Source organism: Aethina tumida, chromosome 1 (genome assembly GCF_024364675.1).
Source record: "Aethina tumida isolate Nest 87 chromosome 1, icAetTumi1.1, whole genome shotgun sequence".
NCBI lineage: Eukaryota > Metazoa > Arthropoda > Insecta > Coleoptera > Nitidulidae > Aethina > Aethina tumida.
In genome coordinates, this window is record NC_065435.1 from 70,856,062 (window position 1) to 70,870,236 (window position 14,175).

Consider the following 14,175-nt stretch of genomic DNA (forward strand, 5'->3'; position numbering starts at 1 on the left):
TGTATTTGTTTCTGAACGATCTAATGGAAGGAATTGATATAAATATGTACCATTTGAATAATTTGGATTTATTCGAAGAGGAAATATCACTATAATTTTAAGACACCTCGTGTAAAAAGTTCCATTCGAAATTACTTTAAGAATACATTTCCCATCTTTAACAATCAGTCAAACACCAATAATATCCTCCAAAAATTGTCGAATCTCTTGTTCTATTCCTTATAAAGGGAATATCTAAATATGATTGCACATATGTTGTTTTAACTTTTAGACTGAAACGAATGAATATGTCTGATTTGAACTGGACTATTGCCATTAATGAGTAGATTTAAAGGGAATGGATTTGTTTTATGCTCCATTTGAATAATTTGGATTCATGTGAAGAGGAAATATATGGTTTTGAATAAAACCGACCATCAGTAAAGTTTTATTCAAAATTGCATTAAGAGTAAATTTCCCATCATTGGAAACCAGTAAAACATCAATGATGTTTTCCAAAATTTGTTGAATCTTTTAATCTATTCCTCGTAAATGGAATATCTAAATGGATATAAAATGGAATATCTAAATGGATATAAAATGGAATATAATTATTATTATTATTATTATTATTATTATTATTATTAATTTATTTTTATCCATTTATTTATATCCATCCATTTATTTATATATTTATTTTTCATGCACAGAACACAACAATTTTTTTTAGTTACTCAATTATCATTTATAGATCTTTGATCTTACGAGCCAATAATTAACTAGTAATTATAAATAACATCTTTTAGCCCCATGGTGCTAGACAACAATAGACTAACTCATACAATAGTCGGTACTAGAACAGGTATACCAATAAAAAATAATTCAAACTTTTTATTATTCCGGTTGCATATTATCTTTTCTCGGACTACAGGCGATATCTACACTAGAAACCTGAACAAGGCGCGTGGACTTTTTAACGATTTTATCATTCACACTGTCTGTACCCTCTCGTTTATCTTGCACTTTTTAATTTCATCGATTACGGCGTACACTATACAGAGTGCGACAAGTATGCAACATTAATTGTGTCAATTACTGGGCCCGAGGACACCTGCACGTGTAATTGACTCCGGGAGCTAAATGGGTTCCATACACTAGGGTTAAACATGTTTTGCCCACTATAATTTTCCTAGACAGTACTTAAATCAACGAACATCCCATTGTTTGGCTTGTTAACTTAATCCTAGTGTGTGTTAATCGATTACGTTAAAATCCTTTCGTCAAATTTAGCCCCTCGGTGCTAAACTTCATTTCGGGACGGAGGAACGATGCAATAGAACAAATTACACCGCTCGCAGCAACATTTTATTGCAGTTAATGTAAAATAAATGAAGTGAAACAGTTTCGACCCGCATTGTCGCGTCCCGTAGTTCTTGTACGAGACCACACGGGGTGCACAAAGCGTGCATTCCCAACAAACCGAGTTATTGCCCGATGATGTGTTCTTGTCCATGTTCGACGGCCGTTGTCCGTCCACTTAACACATTTATTGCCCTTGTTTTTACACGTTTGCCGAATTCTGACCGTAAAACAGCTGCGAGAACCACGTCGACTAGAACCATTGTGAGGTTTATCGGATTCGATTTGCTCGATGATTTGAGACGTTAGAATTTACATTGAAGTGATGTGTAACTCGTGTAATTTTACTTTGCAGATTCGATTTTCACAGCGGGCTACACGTTCGGGGCACCGACTCCACCGCCCGGCTCGCCTTACTCCCCCATACCGATGGCGACCTCCACCTCCGCCCTCGATCTGATGAAGAGCTTCAGCACCGGCATCTTCGTGCAGACCGAGACACCGAAAAAGATCCAAATCCAGGAGAAAAGGTGCGACGAGAAGTGTTGCAGTGTGAAGCAGAAAGCATGCAACTGTCCCGGATCGCCGCTCAAAATCGCGACCGCCAAGTATAGCGAGAGCGTGGTGCAAACGGGGTGCTCGAGGACGAACCCGATCGAATGGAACGGGGTCAATGTGAAGAAGGAGCCGGGCACGCCGTGTCAGGTGGCCGAAATCACCACCAGCGGGTCGCCGGTGGTGAAGCTCGAAGTCACGAGTCCCACGCAGAAGATCACGGAGTCCGCGAGCATCATTAACAATTCTATTATTGGAACTAATGGTTGGTCTCGATTTTTGTCCCTTACTTTATCTAATTACTTAGTCGATTGGCGAGGATTTCTCTTCTTTCTGCGAAGCTAGGCACCAACTGGAAAGTTTGGCATGAGGCACGAATAATAACACCCACATAACACACTAGGGCGGCAGGCGTAAAAAATTTAACGGCGGTTGGAAAAAAAATATTAAAAAGCTACGCGATAATTGATGTAACATAATATTGCGTGAGAGCTGGCCAGAGAGGAAGTTGTAGATAACAATAATTAATGAAATGCGATACGAAAAACTGCTCAGCAGAACCTAATCTAAAATATGGACTGGAGACTGTGAATTACAAAAACGCGATACAACGGAACTACTAGAGTTTGATTCGAGCCTATCTAAAGTGCTCGGATTCCTAAAAGTTGCATGTGGGTTTTGGATTTATGCTCTTTGCCGAGTTAGTTATTTGGAATGTCAATCAAATAATTTTCAGTATATTCATTATGAGTTCAAGATTTTTTTTATATTCTAGTGCTGGCAGTGAAGTTTAGTTTTATTGCTCTCTGATAATTCTCATCACTTTTCTGAAAGTGATTCAAGAAGAGTCAGCACCTATGGACTCCATAGATTATAAATCTTTTTAAGATATATGTATATTTTCATTAATTTTTTTCTAAAAGCTTAGCTTAACTTCTGTGGTTTTATGTATGCAATTAGATTGCGGAACATTTTAAGATATCAATCACTTTACACTGCTACATCTAAAAAGTCACACCATGGAGTTGATTAAAGAACATTTCACACAGTCACATTCTTCCAGTCAAAGATTCTATTTTTTTTTACGGCGCGGGTTTATTGATAATGTAAGCCAGTTTACACAGTTGCTCCGACAATGGCCGCAACAATAAAACCGATAAGGTCGGTCATAAAAATCCACTATTTAACTTCCAACTGTACTGCACTCGAAACGGGCAAATACCACTTGAATTCTAATCATTTTATCGCGCGTCTGCGACAGACCATGATGTTTTGAAAAAGGGACATAAATATTTGATGGGTAAACAGGGGCGTACATTCTTGGGGGGACAGTAGTTTTTTTTATGGTCCTCGGATCGAATAAACAACTTTTTATAATCGTACTCCAAGGGTAGTATCGTAAACAGTACGGTTTTGCTGAAAACCTCAAGAAGTACCATACTTTCGAACATAAAATAATACCAATAAAAAAAATGGTAATGAAACCGGTTTTGAGTGGGACAGAGATCCAGCCGATCGTTCCGTGTACAAACGTCTCACCTACTGTGTTTCAGAACAAGTGGCGGGTAGCATGGCTGCTGCCGCGACCGGGTGCCCGTCCCTCGCCGCGCCCATCCTCCAGTGCGGCGACGACCGCGCCGCTGCATTGGCGGGGTGGCAGATGAGCGCCGCCCACGGTTCCGCCCTAGCCGCTCCCACCGTTTGGCAGTATCCCGGTAAGTACGACTGGTTTTTTTTTCCTGTTGTTTTTTGCAGTCGGTTTTTAGACCGGTTTTTGTGCGCTCGTGACTCGTTTCGCGAGTGGTACCTACCTGTGATGTTGCTTTTCGTCGAGGGTAAGACTGTTGCAGGGGTACCTTGTAATTTTGTGGCATTAAGGCGGTGTCCGTTCGGAAGCTTGGTGAATTGGTTTTATGGCTGTTTATCGGCCGATCCGGGACGTGACTAATGCGCTTTTCGCGGACGAGCACATGTCCAGATCAATGTTGATCGCGTTATATGTCTTTACAACCTATTTGTTACCTATAAAAGCTCTTTTTTCGCACGTTTGGGCTTTTGCATTTTTTAAGCCTATAGTAACTTTTTTTTAACGAGGAAGTACCACATAAAAGTCTACAAAATTAAATTGATCACACTTTTAACCACTAAATTATTTATTATTTATATATTTAATTTAATTGTAAATGTAAAATGTTCAATTATAGGATTTACAATTTTCAATTATAAATTTGAATTTATAATTGATAATGTTTACTCGTGTTATGAAAATATTCGAATTTATTATTCAACAATTCGAATTCATAAAAAAGGAAGAAGTAAATACCACATAAAATATATTTGAAATTAAATTCCTTAGTAACTAGCAATTTATTTATAAATAATAATGTTTAATTTAATCTAATTGGAAGAGGTCGAATTATAGGGTTAAAAAATTTTATTTATAAATTAAAAATTTTTATAAATTTAATTACGAGACTGATAATGTTTATTTGAATTATGAAAATATACGAATTTATATTAATTTATAATTTTAAATTTATTCAAATAGAATGGAACAAGAAAATATAAAAATTAGAGTTAAAATTAAAATTTTAACTGGTAACTCCTAAATTACCTTTAAATAATTAATTTAATATGATTGTAAATAAAAAGTGGTACTCTAGGATAAATAAAAATTTTATATTTATAAAAGTAATATTCAACAATTCGAAATTCATCCAAATAAAATGGCATAATCCCTGTCGCAATAATAAAAATAGGAATTGCAAACTTTTACGACTCGTCCGCTGCAAAACCGACAAAAAACGCGTTTTGTTATTGCATCTCCGGACAATAAAGTTTTTCTTTGAGGGCGTCCACTAGTCACGTAATTGCTGCCAGTTTTTTTTCCATTCCATTCCATCGACTTTGTTTGCTCGTTCAATGTTTAAAATTTCCATACGTTGAATGAATAATTAAATGAGTAATTTATACTGGTTTCGAATCGCGTATCGATGTTTCATTTTACTGCTTTAATATCTGATAACAGCGTGTAAATAATTTGCACGCTTCTGTTTGTAAAAGAATTCCATTTCGAGGAGGATTTACATGTGTGTTAAATGAAGCGAGCGCTTTGAAAAAAATATGGCGTTGGATCACAAATACAACATATCAACTGGGTGTCATTGCACGTACATAATCATCGCACCTACATGTTTTTTTAATCCCTTCCCCGTAGCAATCCCAATTTTTTATTTTGTCCCAGGTTTAGTGATTGTGATGTTTTTGTTATAGCGCCTATACCAATGGAACCAATGGTTCCCAGCGTACCGCACGCTGGCTTCCAATTAATCCGGGATCCCAACTCTGGTGGTTTGCTCCTATTACCAACAACCACTGGTCTAGGTTAGTTCATTCAGTTCATCCGTCGACTAATTCAGTTTATGTCACCACCTCAAACAGATCGAACCCCAATTAACTAAGCATCTCGTTGTTACAGAACCGTTGCAACAGGTGGTTTGGCCGAGTTACCCCCAACCGCCTTCAGTTCTTCTGCCTTCATTACCGTCATTGCCGTCTTTACCGCCACCTCCTCTGCAGCTGTTGAGTTCTGCGTCAGATTACCTATCGAGCAGCACCACGCTCCATCAGCACACCCAAACCCACAGTACAAGACTGGTTGCAGTCACCACAGACGCCAAACGAAAAATCCCCATGCCCATACCGGCGACCACTCTCATCAAAATCGAAACAGACGCCACCACGTTAGACCAAACCAAAACGTTACAAGCTGTTAGCACCATTGCTAGCAATACCGGAACCGTCTACACGGATTCCAGCATGACTCCCTTGGTCACAACGCACCTGATCTATCAGCATCCCACTAATTTAATCCTGTCGCAAACTTCCACCAACGAAACTACCTGCAGGTCACAAGCCACGTCACCGGTAGCGTGTCTGACACCACCTCCGGACAATGTCCAAATACAAGAGGAGGAAACGCAAGTCCAAGACGCCAGCAACCAAACCGACACACCTATCTGTAGTGAAGACGACAACACTACACACACAGTACCGGAAATAACAGAACCAAAAGTTGTGGAAGAAGATGCTATTCCGGAGTACCCGCAAGAATCAGTACCTGAACCGGAAATCGAACAGCCAGGTCCAAAAATTACAGAAATCCTCGAGGAACCCGCAATTCCTGAAACGAAGGAGCCTGAAATATCCGAAGAGACTGTGCCTGCAAACAAACCTGATCTTAGCGGGCTTGAATTACTTTCGAACAGTATCGTGGAGTTTGAGAGCTGCAGGAGTTCGACGGAGGATGAAAGTGTAGTTTTAGAACCCAAAGAAAATAACATAGAAATACCTAAGGTAGTTCCGGAACTTGAACCTGACGTTGTAAAGAAACCTGAAGAAAGCTTGGGTGGTTTAGATCTTCTCTGCGCATTAGCCGAGCAGAGAATAATGGAGGAGTGCACGGAAAAACCCAAAGAAGATTTAGATTTAGACACACAAGAAAAAGTTAAAAGTGATACAGTAAAAATTAAAGAAAAAGAACGCGACCGGGAGAGGCGACGAGAAAAGAGAAAGTCTAAGAAACATTCGTCCGACGAACCTAGACGAAAGAAGATGAAAAGTGAGAGACGATCAGACGAAGACAAAGAACGCAAGAAACACAAAAGTAAACGCTTAGACGTTGATAAAGAAAAGCAAAAATGCGATTGCCAAGTCAAAGACTTCAGGTCTTATAAAACTCCCGAAACAGAGGAAGAAGTAAAAAAATTCATTGCTAGTAAAACTCAGACCACTTGTTGCAAAGGCGAATGGCCTTGCATAAATCCTAATGAACTAGATATGAGGATGAAACTCGCGGAAATTCAAAGACAGTACAAAGAAAAGCAGAGGGAACTGAGCAAGTTGAAACCAAAGAAGCACCATGAATGCTCCAAAAAAAAGTCAAGGAAGAAGTCGACTAATTCTGAGAGAAGTTTAACTCCTCCACCATTGTTGGATAAAATTGATACAAATGTTAAACCTAAAAATGTTCCCGAGTTATTAAAACCGCCTACTCTTTGTCCGGTTGAAGGTTATATAGCCGAGAAACGACCACACACTCCGTCTGATGTGGACTCATCTCCTGAGAAGTCTTCATCCAAGAAACGCAAGGTTGGAAGGCCTAAAAGACTAATGACTAGTTCTGGATATCAAGTTACGACCGAAACGATTGTAGCAAAAAAGCCAAAGACCAATTTTGTGGGTTACCTTTTGGCAGCTAAAGAAAAATTGCAGCTACAAAGCAAAGTCTATTCAGAAAGTCCTCCTAGATATTTGGACGACATAGCAACAACCACCCCCAAGATTAAGAAGATAAAAAATATCAACAACAACATAGAAACTGAGAAACCTAAGATTAGACCCAAGTTAAAGGCCGAACCGACTATTAAACCATATTTGGATGAAGAAAATAATGATTACGAATATGAAGCAGAGGCTGAGGATGAAGATGACGACGAGATCGTTGATCACATAGAAATCGACATTGACGAAGCTGAACACGCTGAAATACTTGAGGAATCACTCACTCAAGTAACTGCTGCGTCTAAAGTGGAAGAATCACCGGAAGACCCGGAAGAAGAAATTGTAGAGGAAGTAAAACCTGACGATACTAGATGTACGTTGACTGCTGAACTTCTGGAAGTGGATAAATTAAGAGTGCTGACCGCTATGGGAGGTTTGTTTTATGCTGGATGTTTGAACGCTTTGGAGCCTCCAGATGTGTATTCAATTACGTTAGATGGGGAAAGAGGAAATCGGCCTCATATAATGTCCAGGGAGGAGATTTTAAGAGATGCTGTAAGTAACAATGTTTATTTTAATGGGACATGCTTTTATTGTAAATTTTAATTACAGATTGTAGAAGTGTCGCCAAAAAGTACAGAAGATTTACCAGTTGGTACCAGATTGTGTGCTTACTGGAGCCAGCAGTACCGTTGCTTGTATCCTGGTAGTGTTGCAGAACCTGGTACTCCAGATCCTCAGTTAGATGGAAAATTTGTTTCTGTCGAGTTTGACGATGGAGACAGCGGTAAAATCGCACTGGAAGACATAAGATTCCTTCCGGCAGATTATCCTATCATAGGTACTACGGTTACAAACTTGTAAAATAAACATTATTTTAATACCCTCATAATTTTGTTTTAGAATATGACCCAAATCCCCTTTTGAGCCTAAGTAAAAGGAGACGGCGAGCTTCTACAAGCATCTCGACAGAAGAGCGCAGATCGTCGATCTCCACCAACAATGAATCTCATAGCGACTCGAAGAGTTTCGACGTAGAAAAAGAAAACAAGGACCTAAACAAACCGGATAAAACAGAAAAACCGACCGAATACAAGGAAGCTAAGAAAAGACTGAAGAAAAAGAAACGCGAAAAACTAAAGGAGAAGCTAATGCACGATGATAAGAAGAAAAAGAAGAAACATAAGTGTGTGGATGATAACTGCAAACACAAGAAACATAAGAAGCACAAGAAACACAAGAAACATCACGAAAAGGAACGTGTCGAAGAGAAGCCTATTGTAGAGACTCAACAACCTGTTGAAGAAGTGGACGAAGATGTGCTTGAAGAGGAAACTTATCCTGAATATCATGTAGTGGCAAATCCTGACGACGAAGTCACAATGGATGACATTTTGGAATCAGAGCAGATCAAGGTAGTGTATTGCAGTTTCATTGGTGACTTTATCTGATGTTGAATCATTTTAGAAGTCGAAGAAGTTGAGGAATAGACAAGAATCTTGCGAGAGTAGAAGTAAAATCAGCGCATTTTTGCCTGCGAATCAATTATGGAGATGGGCTGGTAAAGGTTACAAAAGGTCAGTTAAAGGCAGGTCCAAGAAGTGCTTTTATAAATCCATACAAAGAGGAAATGAATTCATAACTGTAAGAAGAACTTAAAATTTTTATTAAACGTGCAAACTTACAAATATCTTGTTTTAGATTGGTGATTGTGCGGTATTTTTATCCACTGGAAGGCCGGACAGACCGTACATTGGAAGAATTGAATCTATGTGGGAGGTGTGTGGTACCATGATAGTCAAAGTGAAATGGTTCTATCATCCTGAAGAAACGGTTGGTTGTCCTCTGAATCTCCAATATCCAGTAAGTGTAAAAATTTAAAATTGTAACATCAATCGAATATAAAATGTAATTTTCTAGGGTGCCCTGTTTGAATCTCCACATGCAGATGAAAACGACGTGCAAACCATTTCTCACAAATGCGAAGTGGTACCATTGAAGGAGTACAGGGAGAAATTGGGGAATGATCCACAGAGATACGCCACGATATATGACAACAACGATATTTATTACTTGGCCGGTTATTACGATCCTGGTTCTAAGAATTTGAAAATGGAGGCGGGAATACCATTTTTGGACGCGGAATAATCTGAAGACGATCTGTATGATGCAATAATTTAAATCTTACAACAAATCATGTATTTATTATATAAGATAGTGATTTTTTGGTGCTATATGGACTTGAATGTTGAGTTTGTTTCGTTTATTTTTGTTTAGATGGAAAAGGTTTATGAGGTTGTCCGGTTGGTGCAGTTGACCGCCGAGAGGTGATATTAATTAATATTAATGGACTGAATTGACAGTGGAAGAGATGCTAGTGAGTAGGTCAGATGTATGACTTAAAGTATATTTTTTGTGATTTTTGGTCCATCCTAAGGCACATTAATTTTCTATTTGATAGAAAAAATCAATTAGCGTACCCATATAAGAACATTAATAATAAACATCAGTACAATTTAGATTTGTAAGACAGTTATATCTAAACTATGTAGATTTTAGATAGCGTATACATAAATGGATGTAACTTATACAGGGTGGCTCAGGAATTTAATTTTTTGCACCAGCTACAATAGCAATAGTTACATTTACATATCTGCACTTGGAATGAAAAAAGCAGTGATGTTATATAAATTCTGTTTGGTAACTTCTGAAACCTGAGCATATTAAATTTCAACATCCTGTATTTATTCTTATGTATACTGTAAATGTAGCGAGATTTTTCTATCAAATTTTTCGTGTACCCCTTTGTAAATTGTAAATATGAAACAGATGAGAATGATATATTTTGATATTAGGACCAATAGAGTCATTTTGGTCGTTTTTACTGAACAATTGGCGGCCATTTTTTTGGAAAATTTAAGAAAGAAAAAAAATCTATGTAAAAAATACAAAAAAATAACAATCAATTTATGTAACTTTTGGACTGAATGAAATGGTGCCTAATTTTTGTAAAATATAGACTAAAAAAATGACCTGGTGACACACTATTGGCATTTAATATTTTGGAGTTTATTTTCAAGTCATACAAAAATTTCAATTGACTGTTCTTTTTTGTGTGACTTGAAAATAATAAAATATAAGAATATAAATGTGCAATGTACTCAAATATATAGTACTTAGATTATATTAATAGCCTTTTAGGAAACAGTGGCTTGAATATATATTTTAGTTTTTTATCTCTGTGAAAAGAAAATCTTCCACTTGTACATTTTCAGTTAAATATTACAGAATTATACGCTTAAAACACTTAGTATAGGTGCTTAAGTATACTTACTAGTTTTAATTTTTTATTATAGTATTTCTTATGTTTTACTGGTCGATTATTTTTTAAAAGTACTGTAGAGAGCCTTAAATCTTTGCATAAAATGTAAATTTTTTGCATTTGTTACATCACTTTGTGTTATCATTTTATCACTTGTTATAGAGTGTTTGTTTTCAGTGAATGTCTTTTTATAAGAATTTTATGTTATTTTTAAAACGTCGAATATTTTATATTGAATATTTATTTGTAAAATATCTAAGTATTATTATTGTATTTTTTTGCACTTAGAGACATTCATATTAAACGATTTATTTATAATATTTATGCTATTACAATGCGCAAGTTTAACCTAATAAGGTTGGAACTGGACATTGACAAAAAAATACGTATTTGTATAAAAATCTATGTTTTTCTAGAATAGTGACAAAAATTTGATGAGATATTTTATTACTTGTATAGAAGTGTTATTTTTGCATATTTTCAATAATATGGTGCTGCATTTTTTTGAGAAATAAAAAGGGAAATCAAAATTTTGGGGCTTGAAATCCTCAAAATTAGTATCAGGGTTGAGAGGAAAGAATATGCCACTGTACATATTTTTTGCTTGTATATATTTTGGCTTACAATTTTATCATAAATATAAGTATTCATTAGATTTTTTGTGTTTTTTTTACAACCACTCAATTAAATATTATTATATAAATATTAAAATATTAGATGTTCTTATAAATTATAAAAGTAGAACATTGCAGCACCTACTACAAAAAAAAAACTAAACAAACGAAGTTATTAATTACTTGCTACTTATCTTGCAACATAAATATTCCATCTGAATAAAAGTTTTGAATTTGAATTGTTGCAAAAGAAGGGTGCTTGTTTTCAGAATAACTTGTGTTACTTTTAAAATTTCGAATATTGCATATTGTAATATTCTAAGAGAATGCTCAAAGTTTATTCTCGTGAGGTTAAAATAGTGGCGACTAATCAGATTACATGAGGCAGTGTCTCATCTCTAGTTAACGTAAGTTGATATTAATATAAAGTTATTTTATATATTATTTTTTAATTTTTATTCTTATTTCGAAGGGTATTATATTGTAAAATCGACAAACTATGCAAACAGTGATAATTTTCTACAATATTCCGTTTGTAAGTACTTCGAAGAAATTTTCAAAAGTACCTCCATACACTAAAAGATATTAGCGTGGATCTCACATATTCTTCGTTCGCGCATGCGTATTAAGGCCTGTCTATCACCAAACTCAAATTTCACTAATGTCACTAATGGTTTTAAATATGATTGGACACTTGTTTGAAAAATAAAAATTAAATATTTAGATAAACGATTAATAAATCAAAATGTAAGAATTTGGAGTTTTTCAAAATTTGCATCAGTGTTGATCAGAGGTACATTGCTTTCCTTTTTGTTCAATTGGAGTACTACTTTGTTAAACTCGTACAGTGAATTTCCCGCCAGAACAATGTATTAGTGGCTCCCTAAAGTCCATTCTGAAAAAGGATACTCGTCAGTAAAATAAAATGAAAAAAGCAAAATTTATATATAACTAGTACAAATAGCCACTGTTTAAATACGATATGTTTTATAGTGACCAGGCGGCATTCCTTGACTTGGTGGTCTCCTAAGTTTTCCATTTCGTATGATTACGGATTGGTTCAATTATTTCTATCAAGAAGGGACTTGTATAACTCGACGTTTAGCAGGGCTTTTAAATGGGAACTCTGCTACACGAGTAGCATATGCTTCATATAGCTTCATATTTATTTGTAAAAGATATAACAACTAACTATAGTAACAAGAGTGACAAGTTTGTGAAAACCTTATAATTTTTTATCATTTTTCTTTTGCCAAATTTTATAGTGTAACATCAAGATTTATTTAATTTTAATTCTAGCTCTTTCGTGTCCCGAAAAATTCCTTACCGTAAAATAGTTTGAGAATATATTTATTATATTATTTATGAACGTGTTATATTCAAGACTTCACTTACTTTATTTTTGAGGAATGCAATTAATATATAAAGAGAAAGGAATACTGTAAAAGGATAATGAATAAAATTCAATGATTTGTAAAACAGTTTATTAAACTTTATACAATATATACGAACAAGTTTTCATTATACTTACAGAGCATGTAAATATGTGTTATATAGTATTTTAAAAAAATATAAAAAATAATATGTTCCTTTTGAATCAATTAGTATACTTATATATAGTTTTGGAATTAAATTAAACAGCACTTGTCAGATTACACTTAGCTTTTTTTTGATAAATAAAATAATAGCCAAGCGTATTTTCGAAACAATTCCATGTAAATAATTATAAAAATCGCACGTAATTAACAACGCATGTCATATAAAATCCTCTTAGAAATTAAACCATAATACAAAAATAGAAGCACATCCAACAATAAAATAATTCCACTAATTCCCTCTGTGTTTTCTAATACCATCTATTTAGCCAGTAGTTGTGGACATTTTAATTCAATTTAAGTTCGACGGTTTCAATAGAGGGGCTACCAGTTATATTTTTCTATTCTTGAAGTCTAGTGGAATCTTGATATAAAAAATAAATTGGGTAAACGCGGAAACACAGAACGTGTCCTTTATAAAATTTTAGTTGATCGTATTTATGTTATTTTATAGGTTTAAGAATTACATTGTGCATAGTATCAAAGTTCAAGCCCGATATCAAGTGGATTATTTAGAGGCTTGTACTTATTAACACACTGAATTAACAAATTGTTGTCATTTTGTGGCAAAAATTTGTTATTGAGTGCTCTAGTAAATTATTTTAGATATATATTTTTAGGATAAAACTAGTAAAAGGCTATATAAAATGCCTTAAGTACTGTAATTTAACAGACAGTCTATACAATTGGAAAGGCGTTATGGACCTTTTTTACTTGGTTTGAGTCGCAGATTGGCACAAAAGTAGAAAATATTGGTCAGAAATGTTTACAGAACAAAAGTTCCGTCAAGTTTTGCTCCGACAATCTTTTTGGAAAATAATGGAAGAATCAAAATTTGGCAAAATCGTGTAAATATTTCGAAGACCCTGTGAAATTTGTCATGTACAAATCTAAGAATACTTAAAAATTAGCCAGTTTGAAAAGTAAAACTTATGTCTGTTTTCTATACCCATATTAAATAAAGTGGTTTTTAGAGTTTTATTTTACTTTTCCAACAGTTTGCTTTGATATTTAAAAATTGGAAATCGCCCATATTATAAAGATCTACAATAAAATTGGTACATTATATAGAAAATAATTGATCAAAACTCGCCCTTGGTGAATTTTGATAAAACACAGTTAAAATATGTAGTTAGATATGTACATATGTCAGTAAAATCATATACAGTAATTTGAGTAATTTTTCACAGCTTGTAAAAATCACAATTTTAGTACAAAAATAGTTTAGGGTTATGCCAAATTAAACTGATTTTTTTCTAGTCGGAAATGAAATAAGAATTGTAACTAATTCTATGTGTCTAAATGTGCGCTCTGCTTTAACTACTAATTTATGAAAAAATTTGAAAAGCTATTTTTTGATTCTCGATCAAACAACCACCAATCTTCTCTCTTCAAATTTTTTGTGTCTAAATAACTTGCACTGCCCTTCATTGCACTGAAGTTTGACAATTTCGTTAAGCTAACAAAA

The 14,175-nt window shown here is 35.0% G+C and overlaps 1 protein-coding gene across 5 annotated transcripts in view; it reads left to right on the top strand.

Annotated features, from left to right (window-relative positions):
- LOC109596727 (protein winged eye) overlaps positions 1–11,153 on the top strand; it is a 50,398-nt gene extending 39,245 nt beyond the window's left edge. For 2 of the 5 annotated variants that reach the window (XM_049963307.1, XM_049963311.1), the window contains exons 4-12: positions 1,694–2,158; positions 3,447–3,608; positions 5,167–5,277; positions 5,372–7,731; positions 7,789–8,017; positions 8,080–8,591; positions 8,644–8,820; positions 8,878–9,039; positions 9,097–11,153. In XM_049963307.1, coding sequence (XP_049819264.1) covers positions 1,694–2,158; positions 3,447–3,608; positions 5,167–5,277; positions 5,372–7,731; positions 7,789–8,017; positions 8,080–8,591; positions 8,644–8,820; positions 8,878–9,039; positions 9,097–9,324 — 4,406 coding nt within the window. In that variant the 3' untranslated portion in view covers positions 9,325–11,153. Of the gene's footprint in view, positions 1–1,693; positions 2,159–3,446; positions 3,609–3,696; positions 3,729–5,166; positions 5,278–5,371; positions 7,732–7,788; positions 8,018–8,079; positions 8,592–8,643; positions 8,821–8,877; positions 9,040–9,096 lie in introns of those variants that run through there. The other 3 variants (XM_049963313.1, XM_049963318.1, XM_049963321.1) reach the window with 3 other exon arrangements.
- The last annotated feature ends 3,022 nt before the right edge of the window (positions 11,154–14,175 follow it).